A 21,624-nucleotide genomic window follows, 5' to 3' on the forward strand; every position below is an offset into this window, starting at 1 on the left:
TAAGCTGCCCCATCTCCCCTCTGCAGAAACCACTTCCCACAAAGCACCCGAACGACGGCCGCAGCACTGGCTGCCTGCGAATCACCGGGGCTAGGGTGCAGGGGGTGCCCTAGACTCTATTCTCTGCCTGCTTCCCCAAGCCAGGCATCTTCTGCCTACAAATACTCCCCAGGGGTCTTCTTTTCACAGCTACGTGAGGGTTTGTGCCCAGTCTCGCACTGCAAAGGACTCGTGCAGTGGGAACAGTGAGGCCACTTACAGGGGCTCAGCTTTAGAGCCCTGTGCTGGCTGTCACCCCCAGCCCCACACAACGCTTGCAGGAGTCAGAGATGCTTTTCCAAAATGCAATTTTGAGATGTCTTGAACTGCCCTCATTCCTTTCCACTAAATCAGCGCACATCAGCAAAAATCTTAGAAAACACCCTGCATGCACAGACTCCCTGGATTTCCCACCCACGTGCTACGCATGCTGTGTCCCTCTGTCCCAGACTGATTCACATCTTGCTTACAGCTGGACACAACCTTGCACTCTGCTCCATGTTTCACCACAAACCCAGCACCTTCTATCCACAGCAGAGACCTCACCCTCCTGCACCAGTTCTTCCCTCCCTTGTGGCTCCCCAGGGCCATTGCTGGACAGGAGCTGGGTTGTCTCCTCTCCCGGTGATGGATGGGCTCTGCAGCAGCAGGCAGGCGATGCCCAGGCACACCAGCTGCCTTGGCATGGCGAGACCAGCCTGTCCCACATGATGGTTCCTTCCTGGGAAAAGCTATCCCATCAGCCAAAACACTGCAGCAACAGTGAGAGGGAAGCCTAAGGGATAGGAGGAAAATCTCTGCATTTTTTTGTGCCATTCCCTGCCCTGCTGTGTCCAGGAAAATGCATTTCAAGGAGAGTAAACAGGAACATTTTATGTGACGAGCAAACCACACCCTGCAAACACCCCCACAACTGCCCTTTTCTCAGCTCACCTAAGCACTTGCTACAAGCAGCTCCAGCACCTAAAACAGGTGAAATGGGTCAGCCCAGGTATTTGTTTTTTTACTAAAAAAATAAAGTAATTTGCATTAAACCAATGCATGCTCCTGCCACTGCCTGCCACCAGGAAAAAGCTCGGCTGCCACTGTTTTGACCCATTGCCATCACAGATTTGATGTGGGACTTTGACAGACTGTCCCAAACTTGGGAAAACCATTTAACTTAAGTGCAACTGGGGGTGAAAAGCTCTTTCTGCTGCAGGTACAGTGCCAGGTGCCTCCAGCCTGCTTTATCCCTCTGCTACTGAGAGCGGGCTGCAGGCAAAGCCAGCCTTTTGCTGCCCACCTTTCAAAGCCCCCACCTACTGGAAAGGGGTCAGAGAAGACGGAGGAAGCAGGGGGAATAAAAGGCTGGAAAAAAAGCCGGCGGCTTTGTGCAAAGTTGTTGAGAAAAGGGGGGAGAGCAAGCGTGTGGAGGGCAGCCCACCGTCCCCTCCCCAGCGTCCGGGGCTCAACCATTCAGCTTTCCCGCAGGGGCAAAGCCCGGGGAAAGACGTCCTGGGGGGGAGCTCGACCCATCGCTCCAGCGGGGTACCAGCGTGCTGGCAAAGCCCAGGAGGGGGCTTGGGCCCCCCCTTGGCTTTGCATGCGCAGGCTGTCCCCATCCCAGCTGCCACCTCTCCCCCACCCTCCAGTAGGGAGGAGGGGGGGGCTGGCAGCCGGCAGCAGGAGGTAGGAGAAGCAGCAAGGCAGGCGTGCGGGAGGCAAAGTCCGGGCTTGGCCGGCTGCTGAGAGGTAGGGAGCCCAAACCCCTGTGGCAAACCCACCGGCGGCCACTTAAGCTAACCCCGAGGGGCGAACCAGAGAGGCCAGGGATGTGGCACCATCCCCGGTGGCAGAGCTGCTGCTCTCAGCCCTACAGCTGCTGGGAAAAGAGCTGCAAGCGGGGTGGAGAGGGGACATGAAAAGTTTGGGGTGGGTGGGAAGTCAGGCATCCCTCCTCCCTTTCCCGCCGCGCCGCGTTGCTTTGTCCGTCTGGGTGATGGGAGGGGGGAAAGTCCTGCAGATGCAGCGCTGCCGCTTCACGGAGAGGGTGCTGGGGTGCAGCATCGCTTCCAGCCCTTTGCTTTCAGTACCCTGGGTTGGTAAGCTTGGGGTTTGGTACCCTCCAGCATCACCTCCTCCTGCAAGTGGAGAGACTTAATGTGGTGGGAAAAGCTGGGGAGCTCCAGGAGACCGTCGCTAAGGTAGACGGGGAGGGAAAAGAGAGCTGCTTTTCATCTGAGCTGCGTTACAGGCACAGAAGTGCCTGTGAACAGCCTTTTCTTTGCAGCAGTTAGAAGTGCATGTGAACAGCCTTTTCTTTGCAGCAGTTTGAGAAAAGGGAGGGAGAGCATATGGAAAAATTCCTGCCAAACTGGGCAGCGGAGCCAGGCCAGGCAAGCAGTGCCCAGCACTGGGCAGAATAACGCTCTCTGCTGCTCACCCATGAGAATAATTTCTTCTTCCTTCCCACCTCCCTCAGGAGTATTTTGCTTTTTGATATTTCTATTCTTTCCCTCTGATCCTCGGCTGCCTGGTGCCCAGTGCTAGGTCCCAAGCAGTCGCGGGGATGTCTCGTGTTAGAGCTGATCAGGCAGGGATGAAACTTCCGGGGGGCTGCCAGGCTGGGCAAGCCTCTTATTAACCCCCATGGCTTAATAACATGGGGCCTGGGTGGGACAGCGATGCTGGGAAGGGGCGATGCTACAAGTAGGGATTTGGGCAGCAGCTTGGTTGGTGAGTACAAAACACTGGGGGTGACTGGTCCATTGCCGTCCTTCAGTAAAGGCAGCCCATGGGGGAAGCTCTCATCCCCACGCACGCTGTGGGCACAGGGAATGCTGCTCTTCCCACACCCTGACCTTCCTGCTGGCAGGACCCCCATTTTGGTGGCTTTTTGCTGAAGTTCTGCTGAAATGGCTGTAGCAATGTCTTGGGCAGGAGGTGAGGGGGAAATCCCTTTTCTACATTAATACATTGAAAACTTACTGGCCCTAAAAAAGGTCACTGCTTATGTGCATTCTGCAAAAATTTCCCACATTCTTAGCAGTTCCATTTCTGGAAGGGCTCAGACATTAGGTGAGGGGCAGTCTGGAACTTCCCTGAATCCACGGGAGAGGAGAGGATGGATGGGAAGCAAGAGGAAAAGAGAGAACGACTGGAAAAGCCTGGGAAAACATCAGTGTGATCCCTCCGGATGGGTTTCTAGGGGATACAGTCAGCTGGCTCACAAAGAAAAACCCTACAGCCACCACCAACAGAGCAAAAAACAACTCGAAGAAATTACCCACGCCTCCCGGCTCGCTCTTAACAAACAATATAAGGCCACCAAGCCAAACCATGTGTGGTTAGCAAATACCAAAATGAAGGTAGCCGTGGTAACCTTGATTCAGGCTGCCTTTGGTGTGCAGGGTAAGCACAGGGGGTCTTTGGGACAGTGCTGGAGCTGGAGGGGAAGCGGCTGAGCCAGGCAAGGAGAGGCTGCATGATAGAGAAATGCTCTTGGGGTGAAGAGAGGTGAAATTGTCACTTTGGAGCAGGGGATGAGAGCCCTGGTCCTGAGCCTGCTTGCAATATGCACCCAAGCTAAAGCGTTCTCAGTTGCAGACCCGTTTATTTTTGGATTTCCCATTTTCTGAGTGCAGACCTGGCTCTGACCTATCGAAGTGACCAGGCTCCCCTGAGCCTCCAAGCTCCCAGGCTGATACAGCCCTTGCCCTGAGGCTGCCAGCATCATAGCTTTGAATGCTTAAGCCCAAGTGATGCAAAGTATTCCAGAAATAAATCACACCTCCCAAGTGCCTCAAACCTAGCACCCACTTCCAGTGGAAACATGCAGAGGGGATGGCTGTGGCACAGACATTCTGATTTCAAGGACTCCTTAACCTCTGAGTGCTCGGCCTTGTAGCTCTCACAGCATTTGCTTAAGGTTATTTCCTCCTGCGTCATTTGGACGGTGAGCGACGCTCGTCTCTTCTGAGTCAGCATCTTGCTTTCCACTGGACTCGTCTCTGCCAAGGCATCTCATAGTTTCCGCTTAGTGCTTAAAGACATTTTGCTGATGTCTCTTCTCCCCTTTCTTGAGTGCTTTACCAGTAAACGTCTGGCTGCTGCCTACACAAACCTGTGTGGCTTTGGGATGGTGGCTGCAAGAGCAGACCCAGAGGCCCTGGCGGTCCCTGCAGCCCTGCCTTTCCCCTCCTAAATTCATAATTTTAAATTGTCTCAATCCAAATCTGTACTTGCCAGGAGACTTCCTGGCCACCGACCAGTCTAACAGCTCTCCATCACTCTTCTGACTCCCACATCTCTGTCAGAAAGTCAGTGTAATAAAGCTCTACCTGCAGCATCATACTGGCTAGAACACCAAGGGCCAAGCCAAGAGGGTTGGCAGAGGAATATTTGCCCAGTCCTTGTATCCAAGATGAGGAGATGTCAGCCTCCAATACAGCCCATCCAGGGCTGGGAATGGGCACAGGAGGGGGCACAGGAGCAAAACGATGGGTGCAGACTGCTCTGAGGATGCAAGCTGGGGAGGATCTGAGCTGGTGGGGAAAGGAAGGGACAGTCAGAATCACAGAATGGTTTGGGATGGAAGGAACCTTAAAGATCAACTATTTCCAATCCCCTGCTATAGGCAGGGACACCTTCCACTAGAACAGGTTGCTCAAAGCCTCAAGATGAAGTTGCTCAGTTGCCATCAGGTGTTCTGTAAGAGCTCTTTCTGATGAGGCTTTGGGAAGCTGGTTTGCATCACAGTTTGCAGAACTGGCTGAGAAACCCATGACACGTCTGAACCTGAAACCAGGTCAGAAAAATGCCTAACCCAAGTGGATTTTCAGCACGAGCAGGGTGAGGGTGTTAGAGTTTGCCCCTGAAAAAAAAAAAAAAAAAAAAAAAAAAAAAAAAGCAATGCTAGTGCAATACTGCAGCTCACCAAGGAGTTATCTGGGTGGAGGTTCAACCCATAATCCATTTTCTTTGGGGAGAGGGAATAATAAAAAAAACCCAAATGACAGTCACTTCATCAAAACCACATTTCTGGGGAACAGAGAACCAAACTCCAGCAGTCTGGGGGAAGGATATTGGACCTTCTCTAGAATATGGTTATGTGTCGCTCCCAGGAAAGCTTCACACAACCTGTGTGTGTGTTTTCCCTAGGGGTGCCATCACTGAGGCTGTGGTACTGCGTGGATGTGGTACCTGTGCTAGGTTTCTTTGCCAGATGGTTTTGCAGCTCAGTGCAGGGCACTACTTTGCAGATATAAATTCCACCTCTGTCCTTTGCCTACTGGCAAAGAAGACAGATTCCTGTCACCCTGTGTCACAGAAAACATGGCTGGGAGGACCCTGGAGAGCAAAGCAAGGCAAAAATCCAGCAGGTTGGGCAGAGGGTGGCTGTCTGTCCAGCTTCTAGGTGATAATCACCGGTGTTGATTCTCTGTGTCATCTTGTGCACTGCAGGGAAGATGAGCACAGAGGATGCTGGCAATGGGACCTCTCCAACCCCACCTCTCCTTGGGCTTTTGGTTTCAACCACCAGGCTGGTCCCACCCATGACTGCATCACCCGAGAAGGCAGACCCACTGTCTGTCATCATCGCACTCGTCTGCATCTTCCTCCTCCTGCTAACCTTCCTTGTCTTTATCACACTCTGCAAGCCGGCAGCGCTGGACCAGTCCCGCTCTGGGTCCCACGAGTGTATGCCCCATCACCTGGCGGATGCTAGCGAGCCCCAGCTTAGGCTCTGGAAGCGGCTGGGCTCCCTGCGATGCTCCATCAACACCTTCAGGAGGAGTCGGCCAGTGTCCCAGCGCCAGCGTGCCTGCCCCACAAGCCCCGCCACCAGCCAGGACCGGGACATTATAGAGTTCACCAAAATGTGATCCTGCTCTGCGGGAACTAACTCACCCTTCACTGCTATTCTTTCCCAAGCTTTTGGTTCAAGCTTGTCAAGCAGCCCCTGGCATCCTGGCAGAGCCCCTCTGAGCAGCTCATTTCCAGGCAGTGGCTCTGCAAGGCACCAGGAGATGTTGCTATTTCAGGCTCCCACATATTTTCCAGGTTACTGTTTCCTGGCAGGAGAGGTGGAGGCATCTGAACTTATACCCAGATGGAGCTATCACCAAGTGGTCCAGAAAAATATTGCTGCTCAATTTCTTTTGGAAAACATTGTGCAAGTTGTGAGGCACCTGAACAAGCAATCTGGCTGCCTAACAAATATCACCTTCAAGAGAGGCATCCTGGGGCAAAAGGATGCTCCACTAAACGCAATCTTCAACTGAGATTGCCTCTAGTCCCTGTGCCCTCCTTCCCATGCAATGAGCTGTGGGTTTCTGCGGCTGATGCTTGAAAGGATGCTACAGCTGTCTGCTGGAAACCTGCTTCAATAAAAGAGCAGCAGGAGCAGGTAAACGCCCATAAATGCATTAAAGAGGCCTTCTGAGGCTCCCAGGTGCTGCCAGCTTGGAAAACCACAGAGCAAAGCTGGGAAAGGGTACAGCAGCCACCAGGTAGTCTGAAGTGCTTGAAGGAATCAGGAGGAAAAAGAAAAAGTGGTTTAATTCTTCTAGGTCTGCAGCTTGTGCTAAGTTCAGCCATCAAGTTCACCCCTTTGGGTGAAGTCTCTGTGCCTGGAGAGGCCCCGTGCTAACCACCAAACCCCATCTCTCTGGGTTTCACATGGTTTCTGACCCTTGTGGGGTGCAGCTCGGCATCAGGACCTCTCCAGGCTGCCGGGGACATTCCTGGTCTCCTCCTGCCCTGGGCTGCCTGGCTTTCTGTGAAGGGGATGGGGAAACCTTCCAAAACTCTCTTGTTGCCATGGGGACATGGGGAGGTATTTGAAGGGGGAGGTATTTGGTACAAATGGTTTGCACTAAAGACATAAATTAAACTAAACCCTCTGATTTTGTCCTGTGGAAAACAAACTTCCCCCAAATACCGTCTCTCTTTTGCCACAGACTGCCAAAATTGTCTCTTTTGGGAAGTGTGCTCTAAGAAAAGGGTCTTTGAGGTCAAACGCGGGTTTCCTCCATTCTGAGTCTTTCCATTTGCAAAACCAGCTCAGTTTTAGGAGTCCCAGGGCAGGGCTCCTCTCCGCCCACACAGCTGTGGGAGACTGAACTGTGGGATATTTGTCCCGAAGATTGCTTGGAAACTGAACTGTGCACAAAGAAGATCCACTGCTGAATCCAGTTTGGTGTGGTGTGAACAGTCAGGCCTCCCTGTGGGAGGGTGTACAAGCCCCAACAACTGCCACCATGTGCTGGGACATGTGCAGTGCACCACGAGGGAGCATGCAGCATATACCCTATGGGCATGCTTGAGAGGGGGACATGCCAAATGTGCTGGATGTGCGGGATGTGCCACTGCCATGGAAACCCTTGGCCTAATGGACCTTCTCCGGACCGGTTATAAAAGCCTGCAGGAGAGCACTGGCAGGCAGCATGTGCCTGTGGGGACAGGAGAGGTGTGAGTGCATGTATGTGCAGAGGCGTGAGTGTATGTGTGTGCCCATGAATGCGTGTTCACCGTCCAAGGCCTGTGGATAGTCGGAGTGTCACGGGAACTTGGGTGGTAACTGTTTCTTGCCTCTCTAGCTCAAGTTCTTGCTTAATTTCTACCTTTTATTCAACTCTTTCCTATCGCTTCTACATTTTATTGTTGATAAAGTTGGTTCGGGTGTATGGTATTTGACCTCATTGGGTCTTAATCTCGCTCCTGGGATCGCGTCGAAACCTCCCCGACTTTTGATCAGGACAACAGCTTCCTGCACACCGGGACTGCAGGCAGATGATTGACCCCAGAGCCAGGTGTGGTGCTACAGGCATCACATACCCTGTACCACGGCACAATGGGTGACAAGTAGCCGCAGGGCTCGCACTTGAGGACTGGCCACTCTGAGCATGATGAGCTCCCAGCAAACCTTTGTTGTAAGAAGGAAAAGGCTCCTTTCTTTTCTCCTGGTGACTCACCCCGCCTGTGAGAGCCAGGGACAAAGCTACCCCTTTTCCCAGGCTGGGAGAGGTATTCAAGGCAGTAGGAGCCTTCCCAGGGCCCTCTGCAAAGAGCCTTTGGTGCCCGTTCCAGCAGAGCCCTGGGTTTGAAGGGATGCTGGAAGCCCTCGGAGGCCGTGTGAATGCTGGCATTCACTCAGTGCTCACTGAGCCTTTCAGCTCTGCCCACTGCTCCCTCAAAGAGTAACACAAATGAAAGCAAAGTCCAAATGCTTTTCTCCCTCCATTTTTTGCCCCGCTCTCAGAGCATCTCTTTGCATGCACTCCTCTCCCTCCCCCTGGAGATTTCCACTTTTGGTCCCTTCTCTGCTGGGCGGAGGGATAAAGCAGGGATGCAGCCAGGCAAAGGGGCCTTGCCAACACAGGGCTTGGGTTTTCTCTTCTCATCCCCTGCAAAAGTGGGGTGAATTTTTATTTTTCCCTTGCACTTTGCTGTCTTCTCCTCACAGCCTGCCTTCCCAAAGGAGCAGGCCAGTGCACAAGCAAGAGAACATCTTGCGCTGGCCCAGGGGAACAGACTCCCAGTGGGGAGAGAAAATGTCCTCCTTGGGCTTCCTGCAGCTCCCAGCTGTGGTGCCGGGACCCAGAGAGCAGGGGTCCCCCTTTGCCCACACAGGGACCCTGGTGGAAGAGAACCACGTGCCTGCACTATGCTGCTGGCAGCCAGGATGTCCTCAGGGACGCTGACTTCATAGCTGCTCTGAAGGAAGATGGGTCGGTTGTCATTGACATCTAGGACGGTCACGTAGACGGTGGCGGTCCCAGTGAGCCGGTTCCCCGTGGGGCCGTTGTCTGTATGGGAGAGAAAGACGAAGGGAGGTTCAGTCATCTCCATCTCCTCCTTGCACAGGAGGTGCTCAGCCTCCAGCTGCTGAAAACAGCAGGACCAAAATTTCTAAACAAATCCTCCATCTTTTCTGCAGCTTCCAAATCCCACACTGAACCATGAGGTTTTTATCCTGAAAGAAAAAGGAAAAGCCAAACCACCCCCAGGCTCTGTCATGGAACCACTGCCCAGCGGGGCCAGAAACACAACTGTCATTAAAGAGGGTTTGCAGCTTCATAGACAAGGAGGGTAATGTATGCTGGAAAGGACTGCTGGAGGTCAGGGATTTAGGAGATGTAGAAGGACAGGGGTCTGATGAGTTTTCTGGAGACTCAGCTCACAGCAAAAGAGCACCAGGGCCAGTTGATGGCCAGTAGATCGGGACATGGTAGCACGGCTCTTGGTTTTGCCATGAAGGACAAGGCAATGGGGAGCATAGGCTGGATTTGGTTTTTCCAACATACCTGATGCAAGTGAGCACTAAACCCACCCAGCTGGGATCTGGTGGCCAGGAAAACACAGGCCGTCTGATACCCATTGGAGGGGCACGATGGTCCCTTTACTACTGGGGAGCCTGTCCGGAGTGCCCAGCCAGTGCAGCATCCCTGCTGCAGACCCCCTGGCACCTGCAATGCTGTGCCCCCAAGATTTCCGACCAGGCCACTTATTTCTCCTTTCAAAAGGGACATCCAAGTCTTCTGTAAACAGGCACATCATTATAAAGCTCTGGGGATAACGGCCAGGATGCGGCTGGCACACAGGTCCTCTGCCTGTGCCAGATAGCTCTGGATTAATTGGTAGCCAATGAGCCAAGGGCTGGCATGGCATGAGGGGAGAATGATGCTGTGGTGCAAAAGTCTGCCCTGGGCAGCATGGACCCTCTTGGAAATGGGGGTCTTGCCTTCCCTGGAGGAAAGGGAAAGCCCCAGGGCTGGACGAGCCCAAGAGGTGAATTTACTGTTTGTAAAAGTTGTGGTGGAACCAGGACATACTAATGCATATAGGTTGTGAGCTCTCTGCTGCGCTTCCAAGGCAGCTTGGCACGTGCACGGCCACCGCACATAGCTGCATGGCAGTGGTCCCATGGGAACGGTGGGAAATCCTTACCGATGGCCTCCAGGATCAGCGTGTACGATGCCACTGTCTCCCTGTCCAGACTCACAACTGTCCTCACCACCCCGTCCCTGAAGCCAACGCTGAATTTGCCATCCTGGTTCCCACCTGCAGCAAAGGACAAGGAGCAGGTCATCCGCTGTCTGGATGCAGGGAGCAGAGCCCACGCTGCAGGGGATGCTGCAGCCCGGGCATGGGGCCAGCCTGGCCAGGAAAATGACAAGAGCTCAGCCTGCCCTCCTGAAGGGCTGCATTTTCCATGGTTTTGAGTAAGGTAAGCATAGGGCAAGCTCCTATCTTGTCCTAGGCAAAGTTTCTCCACAGCAAAAGCAGGCAGAGTGCCTTCTCTCTGCCACACCAAGTGCCGTGCCTGCCTCACAGTGAAGGCAAGGAGCATTGGTTATAGGAAAAGCTGAGTTATACGAACACCAGATGATCTGGAGTAGCCCACTCCTTCCCACAACCAAAGCTCCCCTTTGCAGCGTTTTGCAAGGGGTTCATACCTGTGATGAAGTAGCTGAGCTCAGCATTCAGCCCAATGTCAGCATCCGTGCAGTTGAGCCGGACCACTTTGAAGTCCCGGGCCACGTTTTCGGGCAGTGACACATTGTAGATGGTTGGGAAGAAGGTGGGGCTCTCATCGTTCACGTCCAGAACTGAAAGGGAGAGCAGAGCTGAGTGCCCCCTTGGGCTGCTCCTCCTGCAGACACCAGGCTGATGTCCCCAAACCACCCACCCACTGCTCTGAGTGCCCCAGGACACGCTCTGCCTGCTGCTCTGAGGGCTCCGTAGTCACAAGACCAGAAACTTATTTTTCTAAACCGAGACCTGAGGAGAATCCAGGGTCAGTTTATGTCCAGATGATGCTTATCCTCAGCACTAGGCTCGTGTGAAGCCAGTGAATAGAAATGCATTCAATTAAAGACAGACCACATAATAAGGTTCTCAGCATGTCTCCTATACAAACCACATCTCCCCACTGGTGCAGTGTCCTTGTCACCCATCTTTATGGGACCAGAAGGGGCTCTGCGGCTGGGCAAGGGTTGGAAATGGTCTCGGTGCACGCACCTTTGACTGTCAGGGTGCTGGTGGAGCTCTTGGAGGGTGTGCCAGCGTCACTGGCCACCACCCGCAGGTAGTACTTGGCAATCCTCTCCCTGTCCAGCACGGCAGTGGAGGTGATGAGCCCACTGGTGCTGTTGATGAGGAAATCCATGCGGGGCATCCCCACCTGCATGTGGTACATCACCTGCCCATTTGGACCCTCATCCAGGTCTATGGCCACTACCTGTCGGGGAGAGCAGAGAGAAGGGGTGAGCATGGGGGAGCCTCATCGTCTCTTGATGAAAATCACAGTACACAAACCCTGAGCTTTTGTTTGTCCCCAAAGATGCTGGGATGAAACAAAGGAGCCTCAAGGCATCCATCCTGCCGGGAGTGAGCACATGAGGTGGGATGCCACAAACCCTTCTGCATCCTCTCGGTTGCATTGTGACAGGATGGGGAAGAAGAAGAGGATGGAAAGGAAGGGGAGAATAGAGAGGAAGGGGAGGATGGAGAAGATGGAGAGGATGGGGACGATGGAGAGGATGAGGAGGATGGAAAGGAAAGGGAGGATGGGGAGGATGGAGAGGATGGGAATGACACAGAGGATGGAGAAGATGGAGATTATATATGTCTAGCCCACTTTGCAGAAGTGATGGAAGCAACAGCAGGAGCAGCAGCTCCCAGAGCAGGGCTCAGTGGCAATGGGACATTCTCACCTGGAAGACAGAGGAACCGGCGGGAAAGCCCTCGGCAATCTCAGCGACAAAGGGCAGGTTTTGGAAAGTGGGGTCGTTGTCGTTCAGGTCCAGCAGGTTGACGAAAACTGTGGCGCTGCTGGTAGCTCGCAGGGGCGGCCTCCCACCTGTGAAGGCCAGGAAAGGGGTTTCAAGGTTAATGCCTCCAACTGTTTCCACCCCTTTCCCCCAAAAAGGAGCCCCCACTGCCCATGCAGACACTGAAATGCAGGATGCATTAACCTGTCCATGTTACCGCTTGTACTGCAGCTCGTCGGACTAATGGCATAGTCCCCTGGAAGGGGAAAACTCTCCCTGGCAGTAAGGACATGGCCACCAATGCACACAGCTAAAAACAACACCACCAATCTGTCCTTATCCCTGTCTTTCTAGCAGGCCGGATGGGATGGTGGCTTTAGCACGATGTAGAGGTGATGCAAAAATAGCAAGGGGCAGAGTTAAGGTTATGCATGCCTCGTTGCTTTTGGAAACTGGATGGATAATGGAAAATTACCTTCAACTCCCTCTCTCTCTATTTTTTTTTCCTAAAAAAGTTTCCCTAAGATACTATTTCCAGAGAAAAAGACATGTCACTACTTGATAAGCTCTTTTCCCCTCACCCGCTCAGTTGACTTTCCTAGATACTGATGATGGAGCCAGACTGAGAAGAGGGGAGTTTCTGCCTCCAAGGCTTATTGTCAGGGCTGCTACAGAAATGACTGCGCTTGCATTTGGAGGGTTTCACGTTTGTGTTACAAGCAGGTTTTTAACCTCCTCTCATTTTTTTTAACCTCAAAAACATCTTTGGAAGTTACGCTCAAAACAGGAAAAAAAAAAAGAAACTTAGTTGTAAAGGAAAAAATCAGGCTGAGAAAAGTTCAGGTCGACATGTGAAAACCATCAGGGAGGGAAAGCAGGGGGTGCGGAGGGTGATGCTTGTACAACCTGAGCCCCATCAATTTCCAGTGTGCTCCAGCTATGGCACAGCAAGAGAAAAGAGGAGTGGGACTGAAACGAGGCTTACAGTCGGTGACCGACACCACGATCCTCCGCATGAGCTGGGCCTCCTGGGCATTGGGGTTCTCCCGGTCCAGCAGGAAGCTGCTGGTGCGGATCTTGCCCGTGGTGCTGTTGAGGCTGTAGAACTTGTTGGGAGGTCGGATACTGTACACCACCGTGCCATTCTCCCCCAGGTCCAGGTCGATGGCCACCACCTGCCGTGGGAAAACAGCCAACATCAAAGCAGAGCCACGGGAATTAACTCCCAGGAATTAACTCCCAGGGTGCATCCCCACCTAGATTCACTGGTGTCTAATAAGGAGGCTGAGCTCTCAAGTCACGACAAGAGAGTCATGAGCACACAGCAATCAAATGGGCTTCTCTTTTTAAATAAAACCAGCTAGAAAACAAGTGCCCTTCAGAAAAATGAAATAAAGGGGACAAAGAAGCGTGCTGAGGAACTTGTGCTGCCACATTGGAAACGCTTGAAATAATTCAGTGGTGGGTTCTCCTCCATGCCAGACATTTTGTGCTTTATTGTTCTCCCTGTGACATTTTTAATTACAGGGGACATTTACACCAAAAAAACCCCCAAGTTCCTTACACTGGGAACTTCCTTGGGCCCCACTGCTTGTCCCACAGCTGAATTTACATAGTATTGGTGACATGATAATTATTTTCCCAGCAACTAATTGGGATGTCAAAGGCAAGATGACTTCAAGCAGGCACTGAGCAGTGGGGCTGGTGCCACACAGAAAAGAGAAAACCACCGTTCTCTGTTTCGGGCAGCACTGGCAGACTTCTCTTCCCCCACCCAAGCTCCTTTTCTCTCGTAGTCTTCCCCGTATATGATTTTGTGGATTCTCTTGGCTTTCCCCTCATTTATTTTCCGTCCTGTGCCCGTCATTTTTCTCCCAGCATAATGGAACACAAGCCTCTCTCTCTTCTTCTCTTTTATTTCACCACGAAAGGCTGTAAGTCAACGTATTTCCGAGAGGTCGTTGAAGGAGGTCACAGGCGAGGCTAAGGAAGAATTCAGCCAAAACCCACACAATTTGGGCAGAAAATCACATGGGATGGGCAGCAGCGAGGAGGCTCAGGAATAACCATTTAAATGGACATTGCCTGGCTGGAGGTGACACCAGTTCAGAGGTAACACCGTCTTGGAGGTGACACCGGTTCAGAGGTGACTCCCTGCTCCAGCCAAGCAGGTGACAACCTCACTGGGTGAAAGGTAGAGGCTTTTAGCTCAACAGCTGCTTTCCCTTTCACGTACCGTGGTGACGTCCGAGTTGGGGGGGGTCATTTCCACCAGGTTGATGAAGTACGGCTCATCCTTCCATGTGGGGTAGTTGTCATTGATATCCAGCAGTGTGATGTTCACCTGCGAGAGAGAAAGCAAGGCTGCATCAGGCTCCTGGGGCAGCATGGCGTGTCCCCCAATGTATGGCAGCACCAGGTACCCAATACACGTTCACCCTCAGGAGGCAAAACCTGCAGAAAATCAACCTCCTTCATCTTCACAGCCAAGGCTCCTTGACATGTCTGATCTGGGTTTGGCTCACGTGGGCTCATTACTTTGCAATTAAAGCAACTGCAGGGGCACAAGGTGGGTTTTCAAGCAGCTAGATCACTGGTAGGGGGATGTAAATCAGTCACTGTGGTGGGGGACAGGGTGCGGGGGAAGGAAGGAAAAAACCAGAAAGACTGGTAAAAAGAAAAAAAAATTAAAACGGAATAGATGAGAAATCAGAAGAGGGTAAAGTCACAGGTTATGGGAGATGCAAAGACAAGAGAGCACCCTGAAGTGTTACCTATCTTCATCTGCAGTGTGAGAAATGGCACCTAAGTGCCAGCAGCCTGGAGGATGCATCCTGCTGTCTGTGAGTTTCTCACCTCAACGGATCCCCTGTCTCAGCCCAGCCTGGCAGTCTCTAAAGATGCCTGAGGGAAAAGCCACAGCTGGAGGGAAGGGGGGCCAGAGGGGCAGGAGGGAGCCCCTGGCACCTCCCACTCCCAGGCAGGGCGTGTCAGTGGGGCTTCTCTTGGAGTCTTCTGCGCCCCTTAGTTCTGGGGTGCTGCCACCACGCCAGGCTGAGCTGCTGGTGCCACCCCGTGGTGGGAGCTGGGCATCAGCGTCCCCAAGGATGTGCCTCTGCACCAATCAAGGTGCCAGGGTGGTCCCTGAGGGAGGTGGGGGACCCACTGCTATCCCAAGCACCCAGGCGCTCATCTGTCACCTGGAGACCTTGCAAAGCTGCTGAATGGACTCTTATTCCCAGATCAAAAATGATCATAGGGAACAGCTTTGTGTCCCAGCTGTATGTCCTTGCTAATGACACTAGGCAAACTTAATAGGTCACCCGCTTTTCAGAGTCTTAGTATTTTTTAACTTTCTAGAAACCATGATGCTTTATTTTTTTTCCTAATTGCAATCTGTGTTGCAAAAACCTTGTTTTGTCTTTCAATAAAGCTATTAGGAGAACATCACCTCAGCTGGAGCCCCAAAGGGGAGCTCAGCATCTGACAGGCCATGCTGTTGCCCAGCCAAAGTCCTCATGTGTGTCTGGGAGGCTCCATCCAGAGCTTCTGGTCTGCTGCCTGGGTCATACACCTCCTGATGGCCCTCAGCAATAGTGATAATTATTTTAGGGATCTCCTCAGCACAACCACAATATTCTTCTGCATTGTCCTCTGTTGTGTGGGACATCTCTCCCACAACCCAATCAAGTGTCCCCAGGAGCAAGAGCACTCAAATGTTACAAAAGGTTCAAACCAACACGGTGCCATGAGCAGTGAGAGATGGATCCTTGTCTTTTGACTTCCTGATAATTTCAAAGACTTTTACAAACCATTTGTAAACAATGACTTTCCCTGACATCTGCGAAGGGCAAGGCAAAGCCGTAAGCTTCAATCTACGGTACAACGGCCTGTACCTCCACCAGAACCTTCTGAGGAGTCCAGGCATCACAAACTGGTTGGAAACTCTTGATCCAGGCAGTATGTGAATAGCAGTCACCAGGAATAACTAAGCCCTCCAACTGGAGAGTGGGTGGAATAGGTACCTGCTACCACCTTTGCATGGAGAGCTGGACATGTAAGGCTCTGGAAGGCCAAGTGGCTCCTGGATGAATGGCTCATCAGGAAAGGAAGCCTGACTTCAAGGTCTACACAGCCCAGACAGTCATTCTGCAAGAGCTGCCTGCAGCAGTGGGGACAGACACGACCTTATGCTCTTTACCCATACACACAACTAAAATTTACCACTGCTAGCATTGGGAACTGAAGCATTGGTTCCTGGGCAGCCCTCCCCAACACCAGCCCCAGGTGGGCATTGGTGGTTCAAGGAGATGGGACTCACTCTTTCTCACACTCACCATAGCAATGCCCGTCTTCTGGTGGTGGCCCAGGCCTCCATCCACTGCCCGGACAATAAGGATGTATTCGGATTTGGTCTCCCGATCCAGCAAAGATGTCGTTGTGATTTCTCCTGCAGCCAGAGGAGATGAGAAGGATTAGAGATGTTGTATGGCGAATTCCTGCCCGTAACAAGCCAACAACAATGCCAAGCAAGGGAAGGCAGGAAGCATCTATTTAGCTAACATAAGCCATTGCAGCCAAAGCCTTTTCTCAGGCAACAGTCCCACCAGGAGCTGAGCTTCCACCCATGCCTCTGCTAAAGCTCTCTGAGTCACCAAGCAAGTGTTGGTGGCTGAAATCTGGTGAATCCCTTAAACTGTGTTTCTCCTAAGCTGGCTGCTCAGGAGAGAGAAGGGATGGGTGGGGGAGGGAGGGAGGGTGAAAGAGGAAAAAGGATGGGGAAGAAAACCAGGGGAAATTCAATAGAGGAAACTAAAAGAAAAAGAGGGAGAGCATGTATGAAGGTTCACCTGAGCGAGCATTGATCCGAAAATGCGAGGAGCCCTCCAGGGAGTAGATGATCGACTCCTGCCCATACTCCCTGGACCGGTCCATGTCCGTGGCATTGAGAAACAACACTGTGGCTCCTTGGGGGAAGCAGAATCGAGGGCTGAGACAAGGCATTTGCAGTCTGGAGTGGCTCTCCCCACCTGCCCTGTCCCCACCCCAACCTCAAACAGGTCACCCAGCCAAGGGGACCCCTTGCCTGTGTGCACAGTAGGGCCAAACCCCCAGGCCCCATGGCTATGAAACTCTGCCAGGTCTTTGGCTCTTGCCTCCCCCAAAAGCCATCACTGTTCTGGCTGTAAGAGCACCAGGGTCCCTCTGTCAGACTGGAGAAGGGAGAGATGCATGCTCCGTACCTGCCATGATGTCCTCCATGATGGTGATGACGTAGGAGGGTTTGCTGAACGTGGGGGGGTTGTCGTTTTCATCCTGAAGAAAAGAGAAGGTCAAGAGGTTCGTTGGGAAAAAGGCAAAATGTTCAAGCAGCTGCAAAAGTCTGGTACAGGGATGCCCTGGCCAACCGCATGTCAAGACAGGACCAGCTCAAGGCATCAGCCTGGAGAAGATGGCCTCAGGGGTAAGGCACCAGAGCTGGGACCAGCACACAAGTGGTTTAGTGCTCTGGGTCACCCCGGCCACAAGGCCACCAGGCACACCAGACTGGCCAGGGGAGCTGCTGAGCTTTTGCTGCCTTTGTTGAAGCAGAGAAAGGCTGTGAGTGTTTGCAGAGAGCAGCTACAGCATTTTCCAGGGGGGGAGCTGGTTTGCATACCAATGCGCTCCTTCTAAGCTTGTCTCTGCTAGCGATTATGGCTGGCTTGGTGAAACCAGGCAGGAGCAATTGCTCGAGACATCCCTCAAAACAGATTTTGGACCAGTTGAAAGCTCCCCCAGGAGGGCTTTAAATGCTGTTTAAACAATGTTAAGAATCTGCCTTAAATGAACCAAACCCAACCACCTACGGAGGGAAGGATAGAGCTGCCAGGACATTAAAACACTGTTATGGACTTTGCCGCTTCCCTGGGGCTGCTCCGGAGACATTTTCTACCTGGAGACGGCTGATGGACCTGCAAGCTCAGCTGCTCCTGCTGCTGCCGAACTTGATATTTGAGGCAATTTCACGTGCCAACGATGCCCATCGTACTGCAATTAAATCGCCATCCTCTGCTCTCCTTGTTGGAAGCAGGTGGTCTTTAATCAGCCTTTGCATCACTCAGCTTTCACTGTGCCTCCTCCAAGGGTAATGAGGAAACTGCCGCCTGGCCGGGGTGCTGTCCTCACCATCCCTCCTCCTCCTCCTTGCAGGGCTGGGTCTGGGTCATCAGCCCAGGAGGTCCAGGCAGGCCTCGGACAGCCATTGCATCATCTTCAGGGATGCTGATAACGACAGATGCTCATGCTAAAGACACAACCCCCTTTGCTCCAGACATAGGCACACTAGAAGTCACTGGCTCATCGCCCCAAACAGGGCACCAGCGGCAGGGAGCGAGGCAGAAACTTATTTGCGGTGATATTTCCCTGGATCCTGGTGTGGCGTGCACGCGCGCGTGCTATTAGTTCTGATTCAGTAGCTCCCTCTACAAAAGCATATTGTCCCCTAATGGGAAATCTACAAGGCAAGTTTGACTTCTTTATTAAAAACCAACAACCAAAGGATGAAAAAAAATTACCTCCCTCCACACTCTCGTTCTGCCTTTTCACGGCTCTTGTTCCTGAAGTGCCATGGTGAAGTGCTCCCTCCTCATTTTCTTCCTATTTTCTGGCTTTTTTTTTCTTTTCTTTTTCCAGTTGAGAGAAAATTCCTTTGGTTGAGGGTGGGAGAATTGACAGCTACTTAAACCCTACCAGTGTACAGACTTGACCCGGAGGAGATGACCCGCTGAAGTGTGCTCTTTAGAAAGAGATGTTTACGCTGGCCAAAGCACAGCATGGGAGGGATGCATTTAGCCCCTGGCACTGCTTGATTCCCCCTCTCCTGAGCACAATGAGGGAGCTGGAGGAGAGGCACACTCATGATACTTCATTCCCATCCTACGGCACTGTGGATTCCATCTTCGCCTTCCCAGACTGATGCTGCCACCAGCTGGGCTTAGATCCCATCACCACAAGACTGATGGGTTATCAAAGAAACTGTCTCCATCTCTGATGCCTCCCTCCAGACATCCTTGAACCACAATGCACCTCAAAGTGACAACCTGATCTAATCTCTCCAGGGCACGCTGTGATGATCTACCTCTCCCAGCAGCAGCCCCACCTTGAGCGGCTTTGCACCTATGCTGGCATGTGAGATGCACAGCAAAGCCTGCAGCCCAGCCAGGACAGTCGGCACTGGGGAGAGAAAAGGCAACTGCCCGTGATTAATTCAGGGCCTGAATTATCAGATAATTTCTGATGCTACAAGCACTAATGTGCAGCCAAAACTCTCTGCTCTGCATCTGAACGGTAGCAAGCACCTCTGGCTACGAGCAGGGAGAGCATCACAGCCAGGGGTTGCCTGTGAGCCAAGAGAAGGGCTCACCAGCTGCTCAACAAACCTCTCCAGTTGAAAGCAAAGGCAGTGGGGTGATCTCCAGGCTGTCCCCAGCTCTGATGCTCACCTCGCGGTTAGCTGGGGCTCCTGCTACATCACCTCCAGCGGCTTCCCCATACATCATGGGTAGCCAAGGGGAGGGAGGAGGTACATTGGGTCAAGGCAGCCCATCTGTGCTTGTCCATGGTGACACCCCCTCAGAGATACCCTCACTCACCCTCTGTCACTCAGACCTTACCAAATGTCAGGGACAGGATTTCTTCCATGAGACATATATGACACACATATATATATATGTGAGACATACATAATTACAATCCATGTGTACACATCCATGGGGCAGGATAGTCTTGCTGGGTTATTGGTGGTTAACGAGACCACAACAGGATGGCCAAATGCTGTACTTACAAACACCCCGATGGTGACAGGGACAGTGCTGTTGAGCGGTGGGTTGCCGGCATCCTTGGCCATCACAGTCAGGTAAATAACCCCATTGGCCACTTGCTCATAGTCCAGGGGGTGGTTCACGCTGATCACTGAAAGAATGCAAAGCAGGGTGGCTGGGGGGGACGTTCACACACCAAGCAGGACTGTAGGCAGGCTTGGGGGATGGCCCAGCCACACCATGTCCCTGGGGCCAGCAGTGCTTGCTTGAGGTGACAATGCCCTCAGAACACAAGTGCCGGGTGTTACTGAGCTCCTTGCACTGGTGTTAACCCAGAGTGAGCTGTACACTCACAAGAACATGGCTGAAGCCCTGCTGCAAAGGACCACGTTGCGGGTGAGGTGAGGACAAGCAGAGGAGCTGCTGGAGCAGCTTCTTAAAGGCTGTTGATATGACTGCTTGCAGGGGTAGGAGAGCATCCTGAGCTGCTGCTGCTCATCAGGGGCACCGTGGTCCTGGGACCAGTGCTTACCTCCGTACCCTTCTGATACCGTGATGTCAAAGTAGTCGTGGAAGGCAGATGCCTGCACAATGCTGTATGTGATCTGGTTGTTTGGAGGAGAGTCCTCGTCAGATGCCTAGGGCACGAGCAGAGGGAGTCAATGAGCATGGGAGCTGTGCTGGAGAGAGCCAAGAGGGTGGGAGGTATAGTCTGGGAGCAAGGAGTGATGAAGACACCCTCAGCAGAGGCCTGAGGGGGTTTGTAAACCAGCCTCTCCTCCCATCCCACTTCCCAGAAAGGGCTTAATGGGTCCCCTTCTCCCGCCTCTCTGGGGCACTCATCCAGCCTGGCCCCGTGGAGGGAAAGTCATGCTTTTGCATCGTGGCAAAGTTTATTCTTGTGCTGAAGGAGCAAACAATCTTCCCTACCTGTCTTCCCTCCACAGCAGAGGTTTACAGCTCCATCAACAACTTGAGCACCTTCCCCTCAGTGCCTTCTGACTTTATTGAGCAGAGCAAGGCAATATCTGTGCCCTGGGAGAAACCCCAGGTCTTGGGGATGGGGGGACTTACAGGAGAAGAGGAGGAGGGAGGCAGCCCACAGCTGCAGTGCTGCACCCAGTTGGCCTTGGCAGTGAAGCACAAAGGATTTTCAGGGGGGATGCAGGAGGATGGCAAGAGGGACAGTAGCAGGGACGGATGGAGACCTGCTCCTGTCTCCCTGCCGCACATCCCGAGCGGAGGAGAGCTGCGGTCCCTCACCCGGAGCCGGACCACCTGGGTGACGGAGGGCTCATTCTCCCGCAGGGCCCCCAGGTATGCCTCCTTTTGGAAGGTGGGGACATTGTCATTGACATCAAGGACGTTAATCCTGACGCGCCCCGTCGTCTCCTCCCCACCACCATCCCGGGCGATGACGGTCAGGGTGTAGCGCTGTGTCGTCTCGAAGTCAAGCCGAGCTGTCAGGAGGATTACGCCTGTGTCCTTGTCCAGCGAGAAACTGAGGGGGCAGGAAAAGAGAGGGGAAAGCTCTGGTGATGAGGGAGATGGAGAGATGGGGTGGCAGCAGCCTGGCAGCTAGCACTGCAGTGGGTGAAGTTCATGGCTTTCTTCTGAGGGATATGCGGTCCCAGAGCATCTTCAAGAGCTTGGTGCAGGTGTGGGGGGTAGAAACCCTCAGTGCTGCTCTACAGGCTGAGAAAGAGGGGCTCAGAGGCCCCCACATCCCTTCTGCTGGGTAAGCCCATGTTCCTCCCTTATCTGTCCACCACCACTGGATCTCATGCAATGCTCCAGGGCCAATAACTTGCTGGCAAATGCATTTATCAGTCCCAAACAGCACTGGTGCCTGCAAGTCCTGATTCAGCAAAGTGATTAAAGGTGCTGTTCATCAGGCACGTGCTGAAGTTAGCTGGCCCCTTTGGGAGGCGGCACAGTGCGGTTTTCATAGGGGATCTCACAGGTAGGATATAATAAATGCTCTGAATTGCCATGTGACTTCTCAGTGAGGTTAGAAGAGGATT

General features: G+C 52.8%; 2 protein-coding genes across 2 annotated transcripts in view; one reads left to right on the plus strand and one right to left on the minus strand.

Moving 5' to 3' along the window:
- CDH23 (cadherin-related 23) overlaps window positions 1-21,624 on the minus strand; it is a gene marked incomplete at its 5' end in the record, with an annotated part of 110,138 nt that overhangs the window by 41,027 nt on the left and 47,487 nt on the right. Inside the window, 13 exon segments of the mRNA XM_010086485.1 lie at window positions 8,683-8,831; window positions 9,973-10,086; window positions 10,482-10,634; window positions 11,047-11,266; window positions 11,742-11,887; window positions 12,784-12,973; window positions 14,035-14,142; window positions 16,136-16,248; window positions 16,649-16,765; window positions 17,042-17,114; window positions 19,624-19,751; window positions 20,133-20,238; window positions 20,864-21,101. Of these exon segments, the coding sequence (XP_010084787.1) occupies window positions 8,683-8,831; window positions 9,973-10,086; window positions 10,482-10,634; window positions 11,047-11,266; window positions 11,742-11,887; window positions 12,784-12,973; window positions 14,035-14,142; window positions 16,136-16,248; window positions 16,649-16,765; window positions 17,042-17,114; window positions 19,624-19,751; window positions 20,133-20,238; window positions 20,864-21,101 (1,855 nt within the window).
- Window positions 5,577-5,906, plus strand: LOC104471223 (chromosome unknown open reading frame, human C10orf105). The gene has a single exon (XM_010086483.1). It carries the CDS (start codon window positions 5,577-5,579, stop codon window positions 5,904-5,906), a length of 330 nt encoding a protein of 109 aa, XP_010084785.1.

This window comes from Pterocles gutturalis, unplaced genomic scaffold, assembly GCF_000699245.1.
Source record: "Pterocles gutturalis isolate BGI_N339 unplaced genomic scaffold, ASM69924v1 scaffold5516, whole genome shotgun sequence".
In the NCBI taxonomy this organism is placed as follows: domain Eukaryota; kingdom Metazoa; phylum Chordata; class Aves; order Pterocliformes; family Pteroclidae; genus Pterocles; species Pterocles gutturalis.

Excerpts from the sequence above, each read along its gene's own strand:
- LOC104471223 (XM_010086483.1), top strand. The coding sequence starts at position 5,577 with ATGACTGCATCACCCGAGAAGGCAGACCCACTGTCTGTCATCATCGCA.